Raw genomic sequence first — 27,991 nt, 5'->3', positions numbered from 1 at the left:
AAAAAGAAGCCACCAATGATTAAAAATGTTTCTATGATGGATCAGGCGACTTGTAAAGCTCTGCTTATGACGTCCTGATATTGTGTCTTTTGCTATGTGGTCAACAGCCTTCAGGATCCACTATATAGCACTATAGGCCACCTATAGGCAGTAAAAATGTGTCGACAAAGAGTTAATTTGCTCTCCTGAAGATGGCGCTGTAAGCTCACTGCTCATATTTTCGAACATACAGTATCTACAGGCCTGTGAGCAAGTCAATTCATACCAGGGATCTGATGTTAACTAGCCTACAGGTTGGCTATATTTGTTAAATCTCCTGTACCTGGTGTCTATCAGCTCGTACAATTTTTTATTTGATGCTTCATGATAGAAAAAAAAAACGTCTCATAAACTGCAGCTCTCTTTCATCAGTGCGTTGTCACAGGTGGCTGGTGCTGGCTGGGAGCTCTCCAGGGTCCTGAACTCACACTCTGTTGGTGCTGACAGGCAGCAGAACAAAAGGCTCTTAAAGTAGTGGCAGCTGTTTCTTATGATTTGCTTTACCATTACTACTGGGTGTATATATCATATTTCTGTTGCATAATGCGAGTGTGTGCTTCAGAAGGGGCGAGCATGCAGTGAGCAGTGTGTTCATTTTAAAAAAGGATGCTGTTTTTGAGACTATTGTAAACACCACTTGCCAATATCATTTTTTATAAATTCTCCTGTTTGCAATAGACTCCGAGGACGCAATAGCCCACTGACACTATAAATACACCTCATTTGCTTTCCCTCCTCATGTTTATGAGCCTCTCTTGGCTTCTCTTCTTGTCCTCTGCCCCTCACTCACTTTCTCCCTCTCCCCCGCTATTACCACCCTCCCCACTCTGTCTCCTCTTTCCCCTTTTCCCTCCTCTCTTCCTTCTTCCTCCCCCCCCCCCCCCGTCTCTTTATCCCCGACAATAACAACATTTGGCCACGAGTCACCAAGCCCATTCGTTCCCATATAATGCCGTGAATAGCACCTCTCCACCCCCCTCTCGTGCTGCGGGAATGGTTTAACCCGTTACCCACAGCGAGAGAGACAGAGAGCACAAAGAAAGCGCAAAACTCGTTTAGGAGGGATACAATGGGCGCATGATGTAAACATGGAATAAAAACCGCAAGGCAGCATTTCCATTTCCCGTCGCACACTGGTCCATTATTGGCTTTCAGTACTTCATGAGGTGGTGACTAACAACACCGCGTCTGTCTGGACACAGATAGACACACACTAAGAGAGATATTGAAGCCAAGAGTGGATGAGAGGGAAGAGGAGTTGAACATTGTTTCATCCTCGCTTCGGGGTTTTCTGGAGTTGTTCGCTGGTTTTGGACCGAACCCGATCCACTGAGGTCATGATGTTGGGTTTCTCAAGCTGAACAAGCCGATAAGTGGAGATTTTTTTTTCCTTATTTTTTTTTCCTCTTTTTGGACTCGGGGATGACAAAGGGGGAACCACGCTAATATGTTGCATTTTTGAGGTGAGTGAGTGTTCTTTGTTCACCCTCCAACGACAGTTGTGACACATACTGTGGGCTAAGCTTTTTGAACTGAGTCTTACGTGTGCCACAAATAACAAAGACTATAAAGTGTAACGTTATCTGCGTCCAACAGCCTGAACGTTGAAGTAAACCATCCGCATTTCACGATGTAAAAATGGTTTCCGAAAGCCAATTATGTTCCTCAGAGCCGAATGCCCGGCACTGTAATTGCCTTTGAAAATTAGACACGGGGACGAGTAGCCTATCTCAGCTCTGCTATTGTTTTCCTTCTATTGTTTTCAAACCGATGCTGAACGGAACATTTGGTGCTTTAACACAAGACATGAGCACTTCCAGACGTCTCGACGGTCGCATATCAGTGACAGCCAGATGAATCCTTCATGATGTGCGGGAATGAATAATTTAAAGGACTAAACTCTGAATTTGATACCCTTGTGTATAATTGGGTTGGACAGCGTGTAAACACAGGGAGCCAAATTGATTTCTATCTATCTATCTATCTATCTATCTATCTATCTATCTATCTATCATAAACAGGAGGAAGGGAAAATGTTTTGTCTCTCACTGGATTTTTCCTTTCTCTCTTCTTCTGGGTACAGCAATAACACATGAAACATCTTCATAATTAGTAGTTTGCCAGAGGAAAGGAGTAATTTTAGGCAGCGCCTGCTGAGCTAAGTGTGCAGGCATGTTTTTGTTTCTTTTGTTAAACATGCAAATGTTGTCTTTGTACCACACACTGGTGCTATTCTGAGAATGGCAAAGCTTGAACCTGTGTGTTCTTTCTCTCAATTCTGCATATTAAGATCAGAAATGCATAAAAATGAAGCAATCAACATGAAAAGAGATTGAGCAGTCTCTGGTAATGTACATCACTGACCTGTATAGTTATGTGCTTCATGCTCCATATTTTTTGGTACTAATGATGTGTGTGTATCTATGGGAAGCAGTAGAGACAAAACAAACAAAAATTTACATAGATACAAATTTACATTTACATACTGTACAAACTAAGCTAACGCTTATTTTACAAAAAAAACAGTGAAAATGTGTTGAATCAAATATTTTCTTTTTTCTAACTAACAGTCCAAAACCCAAAGATATTCAGTTTACAGTAACATCATGTACGACAAAAAAGCATTAAATTATCAAATTTGAGAACCCAAAACCAACTGATTTGGAGTAAAGAATTACTAAAACGATTATTTGATTAATTTTCTATCAATCGACTAATCGATTAATGGACAAATCCGTTTTAGCTCTAGAACATACCTGCTTGGATAATACATGAAAGGAACATGAGAGAAATATAACAGTCAAATACAAGAGCAGGAGAGGAAAAGCATATGAAATAATAAGTATGATTATATTGTTATTTTCCTATTATGAGTTCTGGATCTCCTTTAAGATTAAAGATTATAAGGAGCATTTTGGCCTTCTCCAAGCATGAAAAATGACCAGGCACAGTCTATCTGAAAAAAAGTAAAATTACACCCCTGAGCTGCAGATCTCTTGAAATATAATGATGGATTTGGTGTATTTGAATGGAGGATGCTACAGGAAAAGACACCGTGGGAAGAAACATGAATAAAATGGACTGTGAAGAAACTGCGGTGCAGCTAGTTACTCTCTGTGTGCTTTTGTTCAGTACTGCATGGACAGAGCACTGGCTTCATAGGGTTTCTTACTTTGTAGTGCTGTAAAATATTTTAATAAGATCTTCCTTCGGTTTCCTGGGCTGGACTGTGGAGCTGTGGTCTCACCGGATATGAACTTGTGGAAGTAAATAGCTCGGTGGATCTGCTCAATAATAATAAAAATAATAATAAAGGCTCTTTATCATATATTATCCCTTATTAATTGGATAAAATGTGGATAAACACATAGTTGTTTTTTTCCCCAGCATCCAGTTTTTACAGTCACATAATCACATTCGACCCAGTGTGCACCAAGTCTTCTGCTGCTGGACACTGTACTGCTTCTCTGGAGCTGTTGGGAGTCACCCAACAGGCCACTGTAACAAGATATTTAGCAAAATGAAAGTGTTTAACATTCACTTTTATGTCCTATAATGTCGAAATGATGCTGTTATTTCAGCCAGCATTATTTTAGTCAGAAGCTCATTTCTCTAACAGGCCCAGTGGTATGAAGACTCTAGATACTCTGCTTGACAGGTGTAATTTATATGCACTGTACTTTTCCCTCAGTGTTTCCTAAATGTTTGAATAATGACAGTTCTTGATATTAAATTTAAATTTCAATGTCTTGTAATAGTTGGTTGGGCCCGTGTTGATAAGATAATGAGAAGATATTGGAGAGACAGGATGACAGTGTCTGCATAGAAATGTGAGAATATAACACGCGCTGGGATTTAAACTCACACCTTTGAAAAGTCCATTAAAAAACTATTTGACTGAGGCCCCCATATGGTGCTTTGCTGCCAGTTATATAACTATAACCAGGAGCCAAGCGGTCTGCCGACTTTGGGCCTCAGCCAAAGTGACAGACTCAGAGTTGATGAGAAGTTTGGCCAGAAGTCAAAAAATCTATCTCCTCATGGCACTTTCCATTTCCGTAGCTGAATAAAGCGTGAAAAATCTGTTGAGGGTAAGCGTTTCTTAGGATTTGTGCAGCCATAAGAACAATTTCTTCTTAGTCCGAACCTCTTCAAAATATCATTCCAAAACAATTTAATACTTGAGTGAAAACAGTTCTCTTAAGAGAAACAAGCAGAGGTTTGCAGAGGGAAAGGAAAGCAACCTCACAAATACTGTTTGAAATGATTGTAAAAATTGGCCTCACCATCCAGGCTAGAGATGCTTTAATGTCATTCAGGGTTGAGGTGAGGATGGATACCAGGGAGATTCATTCAGAAGAGACAATTCGTAGATCACCTGTGTTTCTAATCTCTCACTGCGCCATGCTTTGACGACAGGTTATGTGAGTGCAGTCAACATAAGCCAAAAAGACTCAAGACTGAGCACAAAACCTCTACAGGGGCTTCTCTGTCTGACAGAGCTAATCTGCAACAGGCCTCATGGTTTTGCTATATATTAAAGAGAAAGATGGATGGGGATGAGGAAGGAGACAAGAGAGACTGTAATTGAAAATGGGAGTTATTAGAGAAATAAGGCAGAAAGCAAGGTCATGACACATGAAAAACAGGAACTGAGAAAAACACAAACATAAATATATACATAAATACATCTATCTATCTATCTATCTATCCATCTATCCATCTATCTATCTATCTATCTATCTATCTATCTATCTATCCATCTATCCATCTATCTATCTATCTATCTATCTATCTATATGTATGTATATGTATATGTATGAGAAGACAGACAGACATAGAAGACATAGACATAGAAGAATGAAAATGAGAAAGAAAAATGATTTGGGTGGAGAAAAAGATGGTGGAGGAAAAGCGAGAGGAGGAGAGTTCGGAAAAAAGGGGAGAAACAGAAAGGAAGTGTGTGAGAGAAGAGAGAGAAAGGGTCGATCCTAATCCCATTAATACACACCAGTGCTGTCCTTCCCACTGGCATATTCACATTCACACACCACACACACACACACACACACACACACACACACACACACACACACACACACACACACACACACACATACACACACATAGACATGCTTCGAAGTACTAGTCAGATAAATTGCTGTTAAGCTCAATAATATGCTGCCTGGATGTTCTTTAATGATTTGAGCACTCTATACACTAAATGTATGGTGATCTGGACGCAGTCCGTGTAATGAGAATGGCGGACCAGATCTGACTCATAGTGTATAAGTGGCCTCTGGCAGTATGTATGTGTGTGTTTGTGTGTGTGTGCGTGCGTATGTTTGCATGTAATGGTGGTGTATAGCTTGAAGGGCCTTTTCTTACAGCCTAAGCAGAAACACCTGCTGAAACTGCCGACATTTTTGTAGGAGATGTAAACAATCTCTGTTTGCACTGTGTTTACAGAATGTATGGTCTTTATGAGTTGACTGCGTGCTCGCCTGTGCAGGCAAATACTCAGAAGAAATGTCACACTAGTGACATTTGGAAATATCACTTTTTCGCACAGTATGGAAATACTGGTTTGTCCCATCCTCAAAAGGAACAAAGTACATTTATTCACTTCCTGTACAGTTCTAAGGGACTTGTACTTTACTTGAATGTTGCAATTTTATGCTAATGTTTCATTGGCAAATAAGATTGTTTTTGCTTATTTAAGAACTAGTTACTTGGTATTTTGCAGATTATGATTTTAAGAAAGTATAATGAGCATATAAAATATGCGTTGTTATACAGGTCTTTAAACTAGCCAACAGTAAAGCAAGTTTTTACAATCAGCACAACCTTGCAGCTACAGCATTAAAATGCTGCTTATATTAATGCCTCAGAAATAATAATCCAATAAATTGCTAAATATTAAATGTAGGACTTTAATTTGTTCATTGTGGTATTAATTTTGAATATTTTTTTGGCTACTGGCGTTTGTTGTATTACTTGCACTTAATTGGTCAGCCGCTGTAAATCTGTAATGTATGTGAAAACCAGACAGTCATACCTTTAGAGAGGAAAGAAGGAAGGATAAAATATCTGACTTTCTTTTATCTACCACTGCTCTCTAAAGGCAAAAGAAGAAAGTCAAAATTGGAGGCATAATTGTTTTGAAAGAAATAACAAATCTGTGTCTGCTGTTGAAAACATCTATTTGCTTGTGTGTCAAATTGATTGACCTCAGTTACCTCAATAAAAATGAGTAGGAGTGTGTATGTAATTGCCTGGGAGAAGACATCACACGTCTCGTGCATTTTGAGTGTACAGTACATTTTGATGTTCAGTCATACAGTTTTGAGCAGCTGCTATCAGCTCTTGAGGAATATTTGGAGAGAATCAAATGGATCCATGTGGGATTGAAGACAAATTTAACACTCTGTCTTAAAGTAGGTCTAGTGTTCTGCGAGAGAGAAAGAGCAAAGTATTTGAAAGCAGCTGGGAGATAAATGAGGCTGGACAGAGAGATGTTGAAAGACAGAGAATGAGCTGTAATCTGATGAAAGCCTCTTTACTCCCCTGTCACCTCACCTTCAGGCCACAAGCAATGACCAAGGCTTAGAGAGGGATCAATGCTAAGGCCACCGACACACACACACACACACATATATACACAAGTGCTCCAAGACCGCCAATGGTATACATGCTACATCTGAAGAAATACCTGGCATCATTGGACAGTGCAGCATTTTCTGTTCACCTCCATACTTTGTTGTTGCATTTTCTAGGTAGTTTGATGGTTAAATAGATGCATGAAAAGTTGATGGGTGAGAGAATAATAGGACAGAGATAGGACATTAGGCCTAGAATAGTCTCTGGATGTGCTTTCTGTGTACTGTTTGTATGTGTGTGTATGGGAGGCGGGGGTGTGAGGGGTCCATAGGTCATTTAGAAATCTCAATAGATCTGTGGCTCAAAGGGAGAGAGCAAGAGTGTGAGGAGAAAGTTAACAGTTTCTCAGCTCCCATACAAATCACCCTGCTGCATTTAAATTTAATGGCCTGAACACACCAAAGACCCAAGCCGAGGCTGTTTCAATGTGAGTGTCCTCCAGTTTAGTTCTGGTTTACTGCTACAAACAAGACTAAGAGTCCACAGCCACACTATTGGCTCTGTGAGGCTGCACAGTGTCGCTTTTAGCTAAATTCTAACATTGGCATGCTAACATGCTCACCATGACAAACATACTGATGTAAGTACAGCTGAGGCTAATGGAAATGTCATTGGTTTTGCAGGTACTTGGCCATAAACCAAAGTATTGGACAAACTGAAATTTTGACCTGATGATGGCTCAAGAGAAGAAGTCAGGAAATCATCAAAAGGATTACAATTTATCCTGAGGGGGGCATGGATGTCTGTACCAAATTTCATGGCAATACATCCAACAATTGTTGAGACATTTCTCTGAAAACCACATGCCAATTTCATGGTGGCGCTCACGGATAAGTCAGGGGATCACCAAAGTCATTAGGATTCATCGACTGGGGACCATAAATATCCAGGGCTGTAGTAGTGAGGGGGAATTAACTGTTTGCTTTTATCTGCAATTTTGAAATTTTACATTATTAGCATAAGCAAACTATTACTATTAATGTTGCCAGAATAAATAGTTTTACAGACTATTTCTTGTACCGAAACAATATTAGAGCTTCTCAAGCAGTCATTTACAGCAGTTTACACTGAAAGGAGATTTCAGCAACAATAAGATGAGATAAACCTTTAGCGGCATCAGGAAAGTTTGATCATTTCCTGACTGAGTTATTATTTAACACTACTCCCTGCACACCAGTTAATCAGTTTGGAAGTGATAGCAGGTTCTAATCCTGCGTTTTCAGTTTTAATACTGAGGGAATCTTTTTTCTAAGTTTCTAAATTTTATTATGCTGCTTCTATGTTGCAACAGACTGGGCAAACACTTGTTGGAAATTAATTCACCTTCATTCTGCAAATAAAACATGATTCCAGTGAAGCCTTATGTGGTTGTCTTTAAATGGACTGCATTTAATAATGAAATACAGTTATCCAGTAACCCCACTGTAGGGGCCACCTTTGTCTTATGCCCAGGGTATAATGAAGGCCTAAAAAACAGACAGAAATAATGTTCTACATTTTTCTAAAACTTCATAGTGAAAGCTTCACACAGTAATTACAGTATGTTGAGAAAAGAGGGCTTAAATATGTTGAGATTTCAAATTGTTCAGACTTTCTTAAATGTGTTAAAAACACTTCATTACTGATTACCCTAATAAACACTACAGATGCATGTGTTAACTTGTCAATTCAGTTATTTGTACAGGTGTTAATGGATGTATTAGTCCACAGATTTTTGTGCTACGCCACCATGAATTTTTGTATAAATTTTCATGGCAATCCATCCAGTAGTTGTTGAGATATTTCAGTCTGCACAAAAGTGGTGGCCCGACAAAGGCAAATCAAATAGATGCATGATGGAGGGAGCAGATAACCTAAAGAGCTTATCTGGATGCAGATAAGTAAATGAGGAACTTAAGACTGTAAGCAGTGAAAGACATTTAAACTGTTTAAATTGTGACCAAATTTGTTTTTGTTTAAGGTTCCCCTTTTTCTGACTTTACTCAGTCTGTCTTTGAAATGGCCTTGAATTGCATGTGTACTTAGAAAAATGAAAATGGTGCTTTCAAAATGTCTTGCACCCGTTTATCTACCATTGGCAATATTTTATTCATCAGAAGTGCTGTATTATGTGCACTTTCCCGACAAGGAACATTACTTAAAAATGTGCTATTACATTGCCCCCCTTTCTCCCTTATTGTCCACATCTTTCTATGCTTGTGAAACACTGGACTTTGTATTCATTTAAAATTGAACACCACAGTGTAGGATGTGATCAAGGAATGAATGAAATTCAATAAGAAGGACCCATAAAGGCAGTCAGAAGAGGCAAGGACAATCTCAACTAAGACCTCTCAAGTTTGCAAAGTAAAATAAAAATCAGGATGCTGTGATGAGTGATGTGAGACTTACAGTATATGTCAACATCTAGTATCTGAACAAATGACCAATAACTAATCATTTACACTGTTGATGTTCAGTACTTGTATTTGCTGTACAAGCAGCCTTTATACAGCTGCTACAGAATTGATCAAAGATGCTACAGAGAGGGCATTTCCAATAAGACAAGGCTGTCTGTGTCTTTCTGGTTACTATGCCAACTGTGGTGACCAGGGAACTAGTTCAATGTAACTGTACAGTCTCACTTGTTTAGAAATAGGCCTGCAACTAATTATTATCTTCATTAATATTTCAATAAATGCATTCATAATTTAGTATGTAGTTCAGTTTCTTGTTATGTCCAATCACAAGTTGAAAACCCCCAAATTTGCAATGATATAAATCAAAGAAAAACAGCAAATCCTCAAATTTAGGAAGCTAGAAGCAGTGAATGTTCAGCGTTTTTACTTGATAAACATCAGATTTATTGATTATCAAAATTGTCGAATTTTGTTCTGCCAGTTGACTAACTGATTAATTGTTTTAGCACTATTTTGACATGTTTTGTCTGCCGTTGAATGGATGATTCTGTTCACAAACAAAAAAAGTGGCATGGTGCCATGAATGGCAGTGTCGATCAGTTGGTCCACTACTTCTGTTCAGACGTAAGTATCTCACCAACTACTGGACGGATTGCCATGAATTTGGTACAGCCATTCCTGTTATCTTCAGGATGAATTGTGATGACTTTGTTGACCCCCTGACTTTGCTTCTAGTGCAATCACCTGGACAAAATTTGTAATTTGTCCAGTACTTTGGTTCAGACCAAATACCTGCAAAACGAATGACATTCCAGCTGTATTTTGCTTTTAGTGCTAATTAGCAAATGTTAGCATGTTAACACTCTAAACTAAGATGGTGAACATCAGCATGTTAGCATTGTTACTGTGAGCATAGTAAGCATGCTGACTTTAGCATTTAGCTCAAAGCATTGCTGTGCTTACTGTTAAAGGACCAGTGTGTAATATTTAGTGGCATCTAGCGGAACAGAATTGGCAAAAATGGAATATAACATTCCTAAGTATGTTTTAATTAGTGTATAATCCCATGAAAATAAGAATTGTTGTGTTTTCGTTACCTTAGAATGAGCCCTTTATATCTACATAGGGAGCTGGTCCTCTTCCATGGAGGCCGCCATGTTGCACTGCCATGTTTCTACAGTAGTCCAGAACAGACAAACCAAACACTGGCTCGAGAGAGGGCCTTTTGCGAGTTCCACCATAGGTTCACCTACATGCCTGGAAGGGGAAGGGGAGGCGGAGGGGTATTCAGTTGGTTGCCATCTGCAACCTCACCGCTAGATAGCACTAAATCTTACACACTGGACATTATGACATATGACTGTTGATTGAGTCTTTTTGCCTTCTCCATTAAAAAGCATTCTTTATTCTTAAAGACTTTGTTTAAGAATTTAAAACAGCATACATGTTGGTTACCACTACAGAAAATGTATGATGCAGAAGAGGAGACTCTTCCCTGTGTTTTTAGAAAATCCAGTGGTAAGTGGTTCAAATGCCATACATTCACTGTCATACTTATTATCCCATTAAGAAACATTCTCCTGTATATAACAAATGTTACCAGTGTACCTTTACTATTATTTTCACAGTGAAATGGAAGCTGCAGTGTCTTCAGCTCCTATACTGTGATTTATTTCACAGTGGAAGCTATAGAGCTATACTGTACATTCACATTGTCACATTATAAGCCTAGATGACTCTATTTTACATGTCAGTGGTCTGCGGAATAGCAGTTTTTGCACTGTGAATTAATCTGTATTCCGTATTACAATTGCATGAGAACATATGTTAGATTGTACCGTTTTGCAATATTTCTTTGTTGTCAGATTTGTCTTAACTCCTAAGCAGATTCTACCTCTCTAAGTCTCTTTCTGCTTTCACAACAATATCCTTCTCTCACAACACACACACACACGCACACACAAATACACACACTAGTAGTCTCCTCTGTGACAGATGGGCTACATGGAAACACAGTCATCCTGTTAGTAATCATGACATCAGCAACACTGTTACTCACTGTCACATGCACATGAATGCTCTCCCTCTCTCTTTCTTTAAACCGGAAACAACAGATGAGCAAAGTTGCTGAGAGATAGTAACCATGAATGATTGTCTCAATATCCATATAATGATTGGAATCAGATATTACAATTATTACCCAGGTACTATAAGAACTACTACGATAAATTCCTAACTTCCTGTTCCCATAGTCCTGTTTCAGTCCCATCATTCTAGCCTTTCTAACAATAGATATCATTGATTTATTGAACAGGACAATCACAATCCTAAATCTTCTTTGTATATGACTCCATAGACACAGAAGAATGAACCCACGGACGGTCAAAAAGACACAATATAAAGCCAAACAGACAGCGAGGAAGTCTGATTTATATCTGCACAGAGACACAAACGGGGAGTCAAATAATACTGCCACATGGAAATTCAGATAATGATTTTAATCAACTGTTGCGCACTAGCAATGTTATGTTCGTTAGCAATGTTTGAAGAAAGTATGAAAGAAGGTTTGCTGATGAAGAAAGTAGTTGGAAGTTCCTAAAGTGTGTGGAGGTTGGGGTGGTGGTTGGGTATGTAAGTGTTTGCCATCAACACTGGAATCTAAGTGTTCATGTCCTTTGCCTCATACTGGCAAATTCAATACCAGCCTGACATACTGATATCAGTCTGACATACTGAAGAATTATCAAGATGTCTTTCCCCTAAAACATAATTTTGCGGTTGTGAAATAGTAATTCAAAGGAGAAAATGTTGCTCTCCGTATTACCTAGTGATGGTCTGTTGTATCCTGTTAACCTGACCAGCTCAACAGGCTGAATATCTCAGTAATAGCTTTAGTGGTATTAGGAGGGTTTACCTCTAAAACATTTCACCTTAGTTAACCAGCTGGCAAAATCTCCATCCTGCTTTGGCCTACTGAACTATGACCAACTGACCTCTTCTCCCATTGGTTGTACTGTATTGTATCTTCATGCAGTTCGTCAAAAGTACACAAAAAGTATTGTAAAGTTAGTTACCATAATCTGATATTTGGTCTGTTTGGATGTGCTTAGTACACCTAGGTACATATCAATCAATATAATAATACAAATCAATATCGCCACTTCATACCAGTGTTAGGGGAGACAGTTGTCCATTTAAACATCATAGAAGGGTTGCTATCAACACGTTCTGCCTCGAGTGATAGTGATTCAGTTTTTACTTCTAAGGTTCACCCAAATTACCAAAAACTTTCTTACCTCTAGTCATGTTGCCATGCAGAGAGTTTTGGTTTTAACTGTCCATGTTTTGTGATATCCAAGATATCTGCTTCTGCCCTTATACAATAGTGATGAATGGATTTTTTGTTTGTAATACCCACAGGACTAAAAAACTACGTCAGGAAATATATCAGGAATATATCAGTTTCCATAAACTGTGTCCTGTTACAATGGATAATGTGCAGAACACATTGTCAGAAGTTTTCATCTCAGCAGAAAGGCATTCCGGGGAAAACTGTGCACAGGAAGGTCTGTTTATTATCCAGAGTAATGACGCCATTCTCTCTGGAAAGACAAACTGCTGCAAAAATGTGAATATTTTTTAATGCCAAAAACAAAAGCTGAGCTTTGATTTCTTTTGTTGGAGTTTCATGAGAATTTCAGTCAGGTGGTTTTAAAATTAGGTGCTACCGAGTTGCTTTTGTAATGCCGATAAAAATAAGCACTTTCAAACTGACCTTCTTGCTCAATATACAGTCCTAATAATAAAATGTGTCCTTCCACTGAGTGAACGGTAGCCTCCAGGTACCCGACTTCTCATTAGTTCTGTCGTATTGTCATGTTTCTTCTGCGCAGGAACTAGAATTGACCTGAGGGCTGGCTTTGTTGAGGATGATGCTGTACCGCGCAAACACTGAAAATACAGGAAGCTGACCGCAAGTTGCCAGAAGGAAAAATCTATACTGTCTTTTGATTTCTGTCATGTTAGACTCACTGTCTTTGGGGAAACATTCATTTCAACTTTGTTGTACCCTGCAGACACACTTTGGAAGACAGGAAAGAGGTTCACAGTTGCGTTCTTATAACCTGCAGAGAATTTCTAATTATGTGAAATTTGGTGTGTGCATATTGAGTCTTTCTCTTTCTTTCTGTCTCCATCCCTCCCTCCGTCCAACCCTTCCAATCCCCACCCTGGAGAGCAGTGTGTCCTCGTTCTGGTGATGCTCTGTCGCCACCGCTCAGTGTGGAGCCTCTGAAATATTCATGCCAACACACATACACACACACACACACACGCACACCTAGAGACACACACAGACACAAACACTTTCGAACCCCTTTTCACCCACTGTCAGTTTGCCAATATCAATAGAGAATAGAGAAAATACAATTTATCTAGCAGCAGGTTTGTAGAAGACAGGCTGTAAACTTTAAGGTGGAGAAGACTTCATTCTGTCAATTTTATATTTACTTAATATTTTTCAGCTTGCGTTTGAAATTAGAATGTTAATCTAGTGTGCAAATACAAGCTCGAATGTTTATGCATAGAGATATTAATTCAGAGAGAGGAGCATCTTTCATAATATAAACAGTTATATCAGTTGTAAGGTCAGGGTATTTTAAAGTAGATATAGATTGTTTATCAAAGATTTAAAGACCTGTACTAGTACAGGTGATGGTGAAGTCAACACCACACTGAATGGCAAATACAGTTTCAAGGCCAGCTGGCATACAACAGAATAAATCATAAAACCGTTACTACAGAGTTAGCAGTTTTCAGATTTGATCTGTGACCTCAGACTGTCTACTGATGTGGAGTGGAGAGGAACAGAAGCAAAACTCCGACAGAGAGCACATCATCTCACAGAGAGGTTATTACACTGCCAGCAATTTTGATATGTAACCATTATTGGCCTGTCGAGCTGACAGAGGCGTGCAAGCAACGATATGGCTGAGCTAATCATCATATGAACTATGATTGGTGTCAGAGGTGCTGTGGTGTGATTCAGTGCTCTTTTGTTTGTCAGCTGGGAGGAAAAGCAATTCTGCAAAACAGCATTTTGGATGTTGGTGTCACTGCAGAGTTTACATACTGAAGCTCTCAAGCAAAACTTCCAGAAAATGAAGTCTTTCCAGGCTTTTCAGTGCAGTGGAAAAATATGACCTGTGTTGCTACAATATGATTCCTTCATTATCTTACCTAACCTTAGACAAATACAGTGTAAAAGCATGTAGTAATGTTATCACATATGCCAACACCAACACACATTTTATGAAAAGGCACTGTAATAGTTAGATCAAAAGTTCAGTTTCTATGGGAACATAGTGCCACAGTGAAGAAATAATGTTTCTGCACCGAACTGTAACCTGCAGGTGCATCATTGCTGTTCATCGCACAGAAAAAAACAAGCAGTGATACAGAACTGCTCCCTGCGTTTGATATTAATTTATGGTGTGACGTCTTCCCCCGCATGTTTTGAGCACACTCCTATAATCCCATGATGATTTTGGCTGCTCTTGAAAGGGTAGTAGGCATCAGTCACACACACAAAAATGAGCACACAGCACATCTGAGGCTAAGTCTCCTGTTCTGATGAGCTCAAGTGCAAATCATTACTGTTAATTGTGATAAGGTTGTAAATGTTTTGCTCTCCATATGGCTATAATTGTTTTGTACACCTAAAACCTCACTGTAGATCCATTAGAACTGTTTTTTCCAAGGTTTAGGCCAACAGGATACAACTAAATCGTTAAATCTTGTTAATGTTGTTAAATCTTAGCCAACAACAGGACAACAGGATGTTTGTACTTGCATTGTCTGTGTCTGTTAAGCACTGTGAACTTTTCAAAGCCACACCAGTCACACTGTTGTACTTACAAAATTCTTAAATGTCAAGAATGGGACTGTTTTAGGTCATAATAGACTCACTCCAATGCAGCGGAATGATTTGGTTCACTAGATACCCTTACATGAATTATAAAGAGGCCCTAGCTGCGTAGGATCAGAGGTCAGGACAGTTTGCTGCTAGGGGCCTCAAAGAAACCATCACGGATCGGCTTTTAACGTGCAGATTCCCTTGGAGACGAGCTCCCCTTTCCATTTGCAGGGTCCTTGTGCCGCTGCTGGTTGTTATAGCAACAGACAGGACGTGACATTGTTGCATAATACGTTGCTTTTTCGTTTTCCTTGCTCTGACCTTATGGGTGGCTGTTTTCTAATAATTTAATCTCTAATTGTTAGCAGAGGTCTTGTCAAGTCACCACATTGACAAAAATCTCACAAAGTTAAATTGACATTCAGCTTTAACAGTCGTGTGGCGTAAACAGAGGATGACTGCTATAGTTTATTTGATTAAGCTGGATGGAAATAATTGGTGCTGTTCTTGAGAGGCATCATTTACCTTTTTGTTCTGTGGCAGTTCTATTAAACACCGACTTTCAGAGTCAACAAATTAATTTTTTTAGTGACAAAGTAAAGTAAATAAAGTAAAGGTTTTGAAAAACGTCAACTTCCCTACATGTTGCTGGTCAGTCTTGTGCCATTTTCTACCCCACAATACCTTGAGAAGCACCGAATTTTATAAAGCTGTTGTGACTCAGAATGTCCTAAAGCACATTTTCATTTTTTCTTTATTCTTTCTTCTATCCCTGTTATTCGCTTGTCATGCATTCTCAGATAGATCTTCCCCCTGAGTCAGGGTGCCTGTGGTGTAACTTAGCTGCAGTCTACAAAATTTGTTTTCCAAGACAATTATATATTTAAAATCCTCCAGTTACTTTTCAGGTTTTTGAACCTCTCTATAGGGAATGCAAACGGATGCAGGTTTGTGTAAAAGTGGATGGATGGATGCTGCTGGGTGTAGGATTTTTAAAAAGATTTGTTGAACTTGCAACAGTGAGCATTTTTCATAATTTATGCTCTTTTCTCGTGAACGACTGCACTTACCAAAATTAAACCATTCTGGCACACATATCCCATGAGTGTCTATACATCACTGTATGTAAATAAATATGGATCCAAAAGCAGACTGAACATTTCTAAACATTTTTAGTTGAAATAAACAAATGTAGGAGAGCCTTGTGCAGCCTTGGCGGAGGTACATAGTCTATGATCTGATATTTTCTACTTAGTGTATAAAAATAACCTTAATTTTACTGCAGTTTTATTGGGTTTTTGATGATGCCTACACAGGTTATGAAGTTGTTTCCAGAAGTTTTCCTTCAACTTTACTCACCGTAGCCATTTAGTGTAGATAAAGTTTGACCGTATCACCTTATCTGCACCAATTTAAAATGAAAATCACTTATGATGGTATCACAAGTCTGCAGGGCAGCATTGATGACATGGTGTGTATGGCTGCTGCTTAAACAACCAAGCAGCTGAGTTTCTCCTGTCAATAAGTATCTACTCTGCTGTAGTTGGACTGTACCTACTGTAACTCTGAAGATTTGACTTCAGGATATGTTGTATCACTTCATCCTATAGTTGCTATTATTTTATTATTATTATTATTGTTGGCCATATAGTACAGGTTATAGAGCTAACATGGTTGCCACTGAAGACTGCTGTCTTTAGATACTCTATTAATGCTAATCAGCTTCCTTTTAGCTCTGAGTCACACACTCCGATGTCTCCCACAGGGAGCATTGCTTACACCATATAATTAAAATATTTAATACTAGCTTATAGTTCATGTTAAGCTATGCTAATGCTTTTAATTCCATATTAGTAGTGACAGGGGAGCCCATGGGGCAAAGACTCAGGTGGGTGTTGCTGACACAGGAATGGATCTAATGAAAGATAGTGTGACTATGGCTTAATCACAGTATGACATTTAGATGCCTTAATTACAGGCGAAATTTTGAGCAGTTAATTATTGAGACATTGGACCATTAGATATTAGCACCCATTCATATTGTGCTTTGTCTTCCATTAGATTTTTTCACTTCACTTGACTCGTCACTTTCTAAACTTTTATCATTGTAAACAATGAATCATTCTGAATGAATGCAGTTAGACCTTGAGTGATCTTGTGTGTCCATCATTAGTGATATTCTTCCAAATTAGAGCATATTGATGAGTGTGTTGTAATGCTGATGGTTTGCTTTTTTGCTACCATTAAAGCTGCTGCTCGAATTGAAATCTGCTCTGCAGTTTATTTTTTTAAATTTCTTTTTTTCATGTCATACTGAAAAAATCCATTTTTGAGTTTGAGCGTACACGACTCCAGAGGTGCTGTATTGCTAAAAAAAAATCACAATTGTGTGTGTTTGTGTTTGTGTGTGCACTACAGTGCACCTACTAAGTCAATACAGAGTAACAAGAGGTTACTTCCCTTCCCAGGCAGGTGCAAGTGTACAGTTTGTACATTTGTGTGTATGTCTGTGGAAGAGTAAGCACAGGAGAGGTGGAATGGGGGACAGATAGAGAGCGTGTCAGTCAGTACTCTGATATGACAAGTGCAGTGACTCTCGAAAGATGACCGTAATGGATCCACAGTAACAAAACTTCAAATTTAACATGTGATCTGTAACCCACAGAGACTGTAGGTTTGCGTGCATTGTAGAAGAAGTTGATATGCTTCAGGGTTAGCACTACTATACTTTGTCCAATGTACAATTGTTCGATACTCTAAAGTCAATTCAGATTATTGCTAAAGATGCAGCAGTGGAGAAGTTATAAAATCACTACATACAACAACTACTTAGGCTACTCAAAAGGGTTTGAAAAATGTCATGTTTTGATCTCTGATTGTTGTTAAAAATTGCTGAGGTCGGGAAAGTAATCATTTGTCCATTTTTTTCCTTTTTTATCTGTTAGTTTTTACTGTACAGTACAAAACTACTGTGGGAGAAGTGCAAAAGATATGCATGACAGGCTGCAATTATTACAAGTTAAACCCTCACTCTTAAGATTAACCCACTGTTGATCCAGAAGGAACAAACTCTCTCTCTGAAGTTGGGGGGTTTTGTCCAACAGATCGTGCGGAGAAAAGAGATGAGAAGAGGTCCAGACAGAAGCTACATGGCTAATGGAAACAGTGGAAAAGGAGTCACACCTTTTCATTCATTAAAGTGTCTTTGAAAGAGATGTCATGGTGGATACAGAGAGCAACACTACAGCTGCATAAAAGATGTGGTACCTTTTACATTTGTCATTAAATAATCATGATGCAGTCAAAAACTGCCATTTATGCCACTTAAAGGATGCTTCTATTTAAAGGTGTTTACTGTGGAATGAGTCTATAGGCTTAGTAAGTCTTAATTCCTGTCTCAACTGGAAATTAAACTGTTGGGATTTAGTGTCTGAATGAGTGTGTTGCTGTGTGTGGGTGTATGGTGAACAGCATGAGTCTACGATCCTTGAATCGCACATATTGCACTGCAACTGTATGGGTTTTCGTGCACAATTTACTCAAAAAGCTTTTAGAATTTAATGCTGATTGTTGTACTTACTTGCTGTTTTACTTACTTATTTTACTTACTTACAAAGTCCCTGTGTAATCTAGAGTGGGATAGGGTGATTGACGGAATTTGCCCTCAGCTATCTTCAGACAAAATATGTGAAACACAGCTGACTTTGATCACTTTTATTAGGCGATGGCAGAAATCCAACAAAAAAGGATCAAAATGGGAAGCCTCAGGCACATTTTCATCCTGACAGAAAAAAAAAATACCATTAACCCATCAGAAAAAGTAAAGGTTTGGAATCTCCTGAGCTGCATGCCTCCAGTTGACACCACACTCCTAATATTACCTGATCAGGTTAAGAATTACTGGGTTACATTATATAGAACAGTACATCTCAGTACAGCCACACGTCTCACTAGATAAAAGGTTATTATACATGTTATACAGTGGGTACAAGAAATTAATTCAGTAATTTAATAGCCAAAGTTACCCTATGGGAACTTTAGTAATTGAAGTCAATTAAATGTAATCAATAGAGTCTAATTATAAGCAGTAGGCAAACACACTAAATTACTAGTGCAGTGTTTTTACATGAATACTGTGTTTGAGACGATCAATACTTTGTTTTTGTGTAAAATTCACACACTGCAGTCAAGGTTTTGATTTGTTCTTCCTAATATGTGAGATGTCTCTGTTGCAGACGCCCTTGTCTTATCAAGTTTTGCCCTTTTCACCCCAAATGGAGGAAATATCCTGTACATCTTGTGCAAGATTTCACCTGCATATTGCCTTTGTAGAACTAAACATTTTTTCCTCCTGACTTCCCATAATACTAAAAGCCAAAATAGGCTGTTGTTTAGTTGTTTGTGTTTTTAACTCGCTATCTTGCTTTTACACTTGTGCATAAATGTCAGCAGTATCTGTTTTACATTGTAAATGCTATACTGCACTGTGATCTTTGAGAACTGTTAACTCCTTTGTCTCAGTTATATTCAGTTATATTCTCAAGGCATCCTCACCAAAAATCGTTATTCATATTGTAAGACCTTAACATTTAACATTTTAGTTTTTGCTTTATTATGTTGCAGTTAATCTGATTGTGAAGTCTTATTAATCCAAAACACATATACTGCATACATTGCACTAAATGCACCAGCAGAAGCTACATTCAGTATTTGCAGAGTGAACAATCAATAATACTCTACTATTTCTTTTCCTGGGTGTGTGTAATGTTTATCCTGCATGTTCAAACAATAGTGAAACACTATACATGGTCAATACTGCAGCACTACTTTGTACCATATAAAGTTATGACATAACAGCAGTGAGTATTTCCTGAGTGAGTTAGTTGAGATGCACACATTTAAGGGTTTGTTTTCTTTATCCTTCGTAAAAAAAAATCCTTAGCTTTGAGGAACAAATACAAGGGTCACAAGCAGCCTTGCCTTGTTATAAATTTCCCAAAACATGCAAATTTATGCAAATTAATTCTCTTGGTCTTTCCATGGCAACCTTTATGTGTGTGCTGCAGATTTTCCGCTACTGGTCAAATATTTCCAAACTGTTGGCAACAATTTGTTGCAACCTCTTTCCTGTATATACATGTGAATGATTGTGGCTGAATTGAATTTTTTCTGTTATGCAGTCATTTCATCTGTGATGGTAGTTGTGAGAGTGGCTGTGCTGAGATGTTTCTGTTATCATAATTATAGAGCATGCTTACTGCACTGTCAGCACTCACAGCTGAGTACTTAAAATGAGCAATCAATAATCACTCTCTCCTCTCTTTTTTCTTTCTCTCGTTCATTCCATCTCCTGCCCTCTCTCTCCATCACTCTTTGTATCTTCTCTGTCCATTTGCAGGTAGACACATCTCAATGGGTGAGGTCCACTGATTCAATAATCCCTACACAACCCCTCCACCTCTCACCCCAGCCCTCCTCTCTTCCCCTAAACGTTGGCCGCCTTCACTTCAGTCAACATGGCTTCCACAAGCCGGCTGCTGGGTTTGGCTGAGGTGGGGCTGAGGTGTGACCAGGAGATTGAAAGGAGGTATGAGATTGTACCCTCAGTGGTTTGCTCCATGTGCTGCCTCTTTGGGATCATCTACTGCTTCTTTGGTAAGTGATGATGTAGTCAAAGTTTTGCTCACAAGATGGTACTTACTCAAATGTATCTAAACAGTTTGCACACATTAAATGGAATCACTGGAAAATATGATTTCACAAAAAGCTTTAGATTGTGTTCTAGTGTATTTCAGAATCTGGTGTCTGGGTCATGTGTTAATAATACAATGTGCAGTGTTGTCATTATCTGCAGGAAAGAGCTAATTACCACCAGTTAAGTGTAATGAAGCTGCTCTGCTACTGGCGTCACAGTGTGACCTGCTTGTCTTTTTGTCCTAGTCCTGTTTTAAATACCTACAGCGACTAATAATTCCTGTTCTTGTGTAACAATCATGATGCTTTTGTATGTAAACCTTTAACATAACAGAATAATGTCATAATGTATACACATCATCCCCAATATCTATTATGATGTTTTAACTACAGGATTTTCATATAAAAGCAGGCAACATAAACAACTCTTTTACAAAAGCACATTTGTCATTCTGCTCTGTTGGTGATTATATTATTGATTTAAAACAGTACAGAATTTAATTCTCTTGTGTTTGGCAGGCAAGCCAATAACATACTGTGCAGCGCTCACTTTACTTCATAGTGAGTTAAGGGATAGTTTCACATTTTATCAAATCTGTCTTTAAACAACAGATCAGGTTCATATTAGCTTCAGATAAACTTTTAAATACATTTTTGCACAGAAGAAGGAGTTTGGGTTTGACATGTTTTCTTAGAATGAAATCCTGTCAAATTAGTGAATCTCCATTTCTCTACACCCTGCCCCAAATTGCTATCATCATAAGACATACCAAAGAATCAACTGCCCGCTGTCTTTTAAAGGAAAAAGAAAAACATGATATCCTCTGCTGCTTGTTTCTTTCAACTAAATGCTGCAGCAGCACAGCTCAGAGAAAAGGGAAGCACATGGTTCTACTCGAAATCAAAAATACCAGCCCAGGCTGGCAGTGGACCCCCTGTCGTGTTCTTTTTTCTTTTTCTTTTTTTTTTGTATTCCTCTGAGCCTGGAATGAAACTGTATGCATGAGTCCATACATATATAAAGTCCTTAGTTTTGTACCCAGAGAGTGACTGGATTTAATTGCATCATAACAATTAAGGGCTAATGAGTTTGGATATAAAGTCATTACAGGAAAAAGTAATCAATAAATACTTAGAAAGATCTGCCATAATTGTTTCACGCTTTTTTTTTGTTAATGTTGTAACAGAATAAGATAAATTAAAAATTCATTCTACACCGAAAGGTGGAGTAGCAAAGTTGCATAAAAGTGCTCCGATTATGACATTGCATTCAGAAACTTTCATGCATTTCTGTACAGAATTACAATTTATTTCTGTGTATCGCCTTAGGTTGGCTCATGGGTATGTATAATTTTTTACTTACAGCTTGTAGTAGTAGCAGTTCAAGTGGCAAAGTCAGAGATTTTCATCTTGTGTTTCTTAAGAGCTGTCGGGCAGCTGGTACACAAAACCTCCTGTCCTTTACTGGACAGGAGAATGGCATGGAGGGGCAGGAAACAAGAATGTTGAGCTGCTACAAATACTATTAGAGATTTGGTTTTACACAATATACAGGCCCCCATACAAATTTTCTTGATCTGTACAGGAATGCAAATTCCTAATGCCAGTAACACAAATGACAAAAGACAATGCTCAATTATAATAAGGTCAGATAAAATGAACAAAACAATACAGTTCTATTTAGTAAAATATGCAAAATTACAAACAAACTCCCAGAAATCTCTTGAGAGACTCACCATGGTGTTATAGACATTCTTGTGTTGTGTACAAAATATATAAAAGCTGAATTTTGGGAAAACAGAAACCCCTTTGCTGTTGTTGAGTGAATATTGATGTATGTTGAAGCTCCCTCTGCAGATGTGCAGCATACAAATACACAGAAAGATTCAGTGAAGTGTACAGACGGCATTAAATATTCACTATATGTCACAGTAGAGCATCAGCCTGCATTACAAACAGGCTACCCCACAACTTTATTTTACAAAGTTCACAGCATGTATCAAGACCAAAATGTCTAGTGGCCCCAAGAGTGCAGTGCACAGCAGACACCAGACGTTAAAATAGCTGTTCTTTGCAATGGTCCTCACCACTAGTGGGGCAGAAAATATAACATTCGGTCTCAGGGTGGCATCAGAGGAAAGATCACATTGTATCTCACTTACAATGTACTTATCAGCTTCAGCTTATGTTGGCAGTATGCATTTAGAAACATAAATGTCATCATGTAAGCATTTTATGTTCTGCGTGTGCACAGCAATCAACACCAGCTCTGCAAGTCTGCACATGTCAAAAAAGGCAAGCACCAAAAAAGGTTGTTTTATACTTGCTGCCAAAAAATAAAAAGCAAAACATCATGTACAGTAACAAGATATCAAATACAGAATGGCATCATTTCACCTCAAATGCTTCAGCTCAGTCCTTTGCCATCTGTTGTATTTGACAGCATACTCCTAGAATGAGAGAAGATAAAGAAGTGCATTATGTAGGAAAAAAATGACATTAGAAGTTAGAGGTCATAGAGGTACTGTTGACGAAATGACTATATTATTGTATTAATGCTTTGATGATCATTAATCCAGTGTATTCAACTGATCAAGTTTGCCTTTAAAAGAACACGATGCACTCTTGACCTTATCTATGACCTCTTATATGCTGTAACCACATTGTTCTGTTTGAAGTAAGATGTCTCGCCGAGATGTCTCGCACCTTGTTCGTGTAGATGAAATGAGCGTCTCGTCTGTTAGAAAAGAAGAAATAGAAAACTGTATCTCAAGTGCATGGTACATGGTGACCCCGATTCTAAGACGTGATCGTTGGAAAATGGGAACTAAATGCAAGAACTGTGAGCTGTACAAGACAGGCATGACTATATATATGGAATTGTTATTGATTATCTTACAGGAAACAGGTGTTTGCAGACAGAAAAGTGTGACTGCACACAAGGTGCTTGTGTTGATGGTTGTGTTTTGCTGGAGGCTAAAAGTATAAAATGTTTGTGTGAACTGTCAAATGTGCTCCTCTCTTCCTGCAGAGCTCAGGGAGCCTGTATGCATACGCTTTAGTATTTCATTGAAGGCAGTTGGACTGCAAAGGAATACTGTATTTAGGTGCCTTTCTCACCTAACTAGACAAGCTGATATTTCAGCTGCAATGACAGCATTTTCACCCTCAGTGCCAGATCCTGCTCTGTAACCAAACAAAATCACTGTTCGGCAAATGAGGGGCAATGTATTTTGTTGAAGTTGCACAGAACACCCGCAGTCACATTTGAATGATATGAAAAGAAAGACATTTGCAGTGGTTATTAGCAGGAAAATTACCTTTCACTGCTGATAGATGCCTATTGCCACTGTAGAGTATGTATTTGATCCAGAAATACAATGTTGCAGCAGAAATGATAAGTGATGTTACAGGAGCATGATGGATGAGACAAAAGGAGGAAAAAGAGAGGAGGGAATAGGGGAGACAAGAGCTGGACAAGCTGAGGTGAACAGATGGGATGGAGGGTTTGATGACTGGGGGGGGAAAGTAAGGGAAGCAAGGAGGAACAAAAGAGGCAGTAGGAGGGATAAGCTGAAGAGGAGAGCGGTGGAACAATGGGGGAGTTAAAGGACTGAGAAAGGGAGAAGGGAGAAAGACAGGGACAAAGAAGATGTAAGGAAAGGATGAACCAGAATCTAGGAAGCAGTCAAGGAGTCAAAATGTATTCATTGATTGATGAAGATTATGATATGGAAGAATAATGTTGGGAATTCATGACCAAACAAATGTTAAGGTGGCTTAGTTTTAATGCTCTGGTTATCCCATGTCAGACTTGTATTCATTCACGCATTCTGTTATAAAAAGAACAAGCAGCCGTGAAGGATACAGTGGCTTTCACCCCACTCTTTTATTTAAGGGTGCGGTGGCTGAAGGATAAAAACACAAATAAAAAACACAGCACTGAGTGTAAGGGGATAAAAAAAGATAGAAGAAGTGTATCAAATAAATGAGGTATGGTCACGAGGGAGGAGCAGGGATGACGGTTTGGATGAGAGGAAGAATATTGTTTGGCTCAGCTGTGCAATGCCTGATTACACAGAGATAACAATCTGATGTTGGTTCCCCTCGAGACAGAGTCCAGTCAAAGAAAGGAGATACAGAGAGAAAATAAAGGGAGATGCACACATTAATAAACACAGAAGCAAGGGCCAAGGTGGTTTAAACTGATTATAATTTGAGCTTTTAATGTTTCAGAGTCTGTCTTTCTGTTTTTATGGCAATAAAAAAGGAAATACTTCATGAGAGAGAAAAAGAGAGAAAGCCAAGAAGGATAGGAGGGAAAAGATGATGGTAAAAGGGAGTGGAAAGGAAATTAGACAGAGAGCAGACACTCTATTCAGCAAGCCTGTTGACTAATGAATGTGAATGACCTTTTGTAATATGGTGATTATCATATCATAAAACAGTTTTATAAAGCTTTATAGATACAGTCTATCTGCTCTTTCCATCATCTTCCAATTAGGAAATGTATCCGTCTGTGTATACAAACTGCTCCCTTACCCACCACAGGAAGCTGGCTGTTCATTGTTTCGCCCGTTCATTACGCTTCCTCCATATAATATAATGATCTTTTCTTTTTAAATATGATAACACCCTTTTATTTTCAATAATTTTACACAAAGCCACAAAGCAATCTATGTGTAATCAGAAGCTTGAATTGAGAAAACTGCAGAATGGAAGCATGATAAGGTTTATAAATTGTAACTTATGGTGGTATTACTGGTCAATAAATAGATATTAATTCTTTTTAGACCAGTAATTAGTATTAGTAATTAGTAATTAATAATTTGGTAACTTTTTTAGTTGCTACAGTCATATAACCATCAATCCAGTAGATGGATTTGATAAGTTAGTAAATGTTTTTTGTTTGAGATGTTCTGTTTTAGTGTTCATTGGTCAGATCTTTCAAAGAGGTAGATAGAAAGAAGTGCAAAGAAGTAATCTTATTTCTTAGGTTATTACAGATTGGGGATGCTTTATAAACAATGATTGAACAGTTAGTTGTATAAACACTTTAGAAGTACATAAATTCCTCTGTATTCTCTCTGTTGGCTTTGTTATGGTTGTTGTACAGTAAATTAGTGTCGGTATGTTCGATGATGGTTAATGATGGTTAATGATAATGTTGATTGATTCAGCTTGGCCTTTGCTTAAGCGATATTGATCCTAATATATTATTCAAGTGTTTAAGAAAGACGTTAATGCTGTGTATGTGTGCATACTCATTTTTTCAGGCTGCCAACACCACGTCACGTCTTGTACAAGCACCTTCTTATAAGCACCTTGTCGTTGTTTGTTGTTTCATGTTGTTCTCAACTTGTATTTGATTTGATTTTGATTGAACAGGTGCTTCTATGTGTTCACTCAGGTACAGTGGCGCCAGTGTTTGTATGCTTGTGCTTGCTCGTGCCTCACAACGACCTGTTTCCTCTCTCTCCTCCAGGTTATCGATGCTTCAAGGCCGTGTTGTTCCTCACAGGCCTCATGTTTGGCTCTGTGGTCATCTTCATGCTGTGCTACAAGGAGAGGGTGATGGACACTCAGCTGAGCGTAGAGGCATCAGTCGGCATCGGCCTGGGCATCGGGACCTTGTGTGGCCTGGTGACCATGTTGGTTCGCAGTGTAGGACTGTTTATGGTGGGCCTGCTGCTGGGACTGCTGGTTGGAGTGGCTTCACTGGTGGTGAGGAGACACATTTAATTGTGCAATTTAAATTGTAGATTTTTTACATTTGTATACAGCATCTCTAAGACACTACATGCAACAGGCTCCTTAAGATAAATGATAAAACTATACATGTAATGCTGTAGATATGCCTGAATCTCTATATGTTCATGCATATTTATGAGCAAAGCATTTCACTATTATCACAGGAAGACCTCCTTGCTCTAAAGGCCAAGTCACACTAGAAAGTTTCTTTAGACTAATTCTGGTTGCAGCTTGAAGTAAACAAACTGCTTTACTGCAGTGGCATCTCACTGGTAAATCTGTGCTATAACACTGTAACTTATGTAAAAGATCTTACTTATTAACTGATTTTGGCAAGAAATATGTCCTGGAGATGCAAGTTTGTTGATGTACAATCACCAAGTAATGCTGACTGAGTTTAGTTATTACATAGCAAGAGGTCGGACAAAAACAGTACTGTACATCAATGTTTTTATATTCCTAAGCCAAAGTAATACCCAACTGGCTGGCTGATGCTTTCACTGTCGGTGTAAATGTGCCTAACCACCACAGGAATGGTGGCATTGCTAGAGCAAAGCATATAAACCAGCGGAAACATACCATAAAAATGACATTTTATCAAAATTAAAGTAATATTACCCTCTAAACCTCCCCTTCGTCTCTCTCTCTCCAAGGTCATGGAGGAGTTTTACCACCCCAGAACAGTGTGGGTTCCTCTGGGTATTCTTCTGGGTTCTGGGACCCTGTTTGCCGTCCTCACTCTTCAGTGGCAGCGCTGCTTTGTCACCCTATCTACCGCCACCTTCGGCTCTGCCATCATCACCGTCACTGTGGATTACTTTATAGAGCTGTTTGCTTTGGTGCACTACGTCTATGAGAGACTCAAGGTCTGTGTGTTTGTTTGTGTGCTTCTGTGTAAATTGTTAGTGGCAGAGATGGAGAAAAAGAAATGCTATTAGTTTATTTGATGTGAGCTTGATGTATGTTTTTTCTAGGTAAGGAAGTGTTTGCATGTGTGTGTGTGTGTGTGTGTGTTCTTTATGTTTGAGGGTGGTGATGTGTACACTCGCTGCATGTGTGTCCATCAAACATAATCTCTGTGTCCCTGGATTTCATTATTGAGCTGTTGTTGTTTCACTGTTGAGCTGTTGAGCCTTGGTCCGTGTCTGTGTGTGTGTGTGCATGTGTGTGTGTGTGTCTGTGTGTGTGTGCATGTGTGCATGCATGTGTAAGACAGAGAGAGAGAGAGAGAGACAGACAGACAGACAGAAAGACAGACTGACAGATAAAATCTTTGATATAGACCACTTTATAGAGTGGTCAATACCAGTGATTTTAAACACCTTGCCTTGGTGCACTGTCTACAAAACCTGCTAGAAGCTTAGAGTGTAGGATGGAAGTGAGAGGAAGTGGGTCAGTAGTTGATTTGGCTGTTTATATGAGATCAGGGAGGTCTTTGATAAGTGTGTGGGTGAGGTAAGGGTGCTGGCTATGGATAAAATCTTCTATTATGGTATATGTTATTTTATCATAGTGGTATCTAGGAATACAGTAT

The 27,991-nt window shown here is 38.7% G+C and overlaps 1 protein-coding gene across 1 annotated transcript in view; it reads left to right on the top strand.

The window, feature by feature from the left end:
* The first annotated feature begins 1,046 nt into the window (after positions 1-1,046).
* The window catches only part of tmem198aa (transmembrane protein 198aa), a 39,046-nt gene continuing 12,101 nt past the window's right edge, over positions 1,047-27,991 (top strand). Inside the window, exons 1-4 of the mRNA XM_067603334.1 lie at positions 1,047-1,502; positions 20,411-20,667; positions 26,192-26,430; positions 27,111-27,323. Coding sequence (XP_067459435.1) covers positions 20,529-20,667; positions 26,192-26,430; positions 27,111-27,323 — 591 coding nt within the window. The 5' untranslated portion in view covers positions 1,047-1,502; positions 20,411-20,528. The remainder of the gene's footprint in view (positions 1,503-20,410; positions 20,668-26,191; positions 26,431-27,110; positions 27,324-27,991) is intronic.

The sequence above is a fragment of the Thunnus thynnus genome, chromosome 11 (assembly GCF_963924715.1).
Source record: "Thunnus thynnus chromosome 11, fThuThy2.1, whole genome shotgun sequence".
NCBI classification, from domain to species: Eukaryota; Metazoa; Chordata; class Actinopteri; order Scombriformes; family Scombridae; genus Thunnus; species Thunnus thynnus.
The sequence above is the reverse complement of the archived record's forward strand: the minus strand, read 5'-3'. Positions and strand labels throughout refer to the sequence as shown.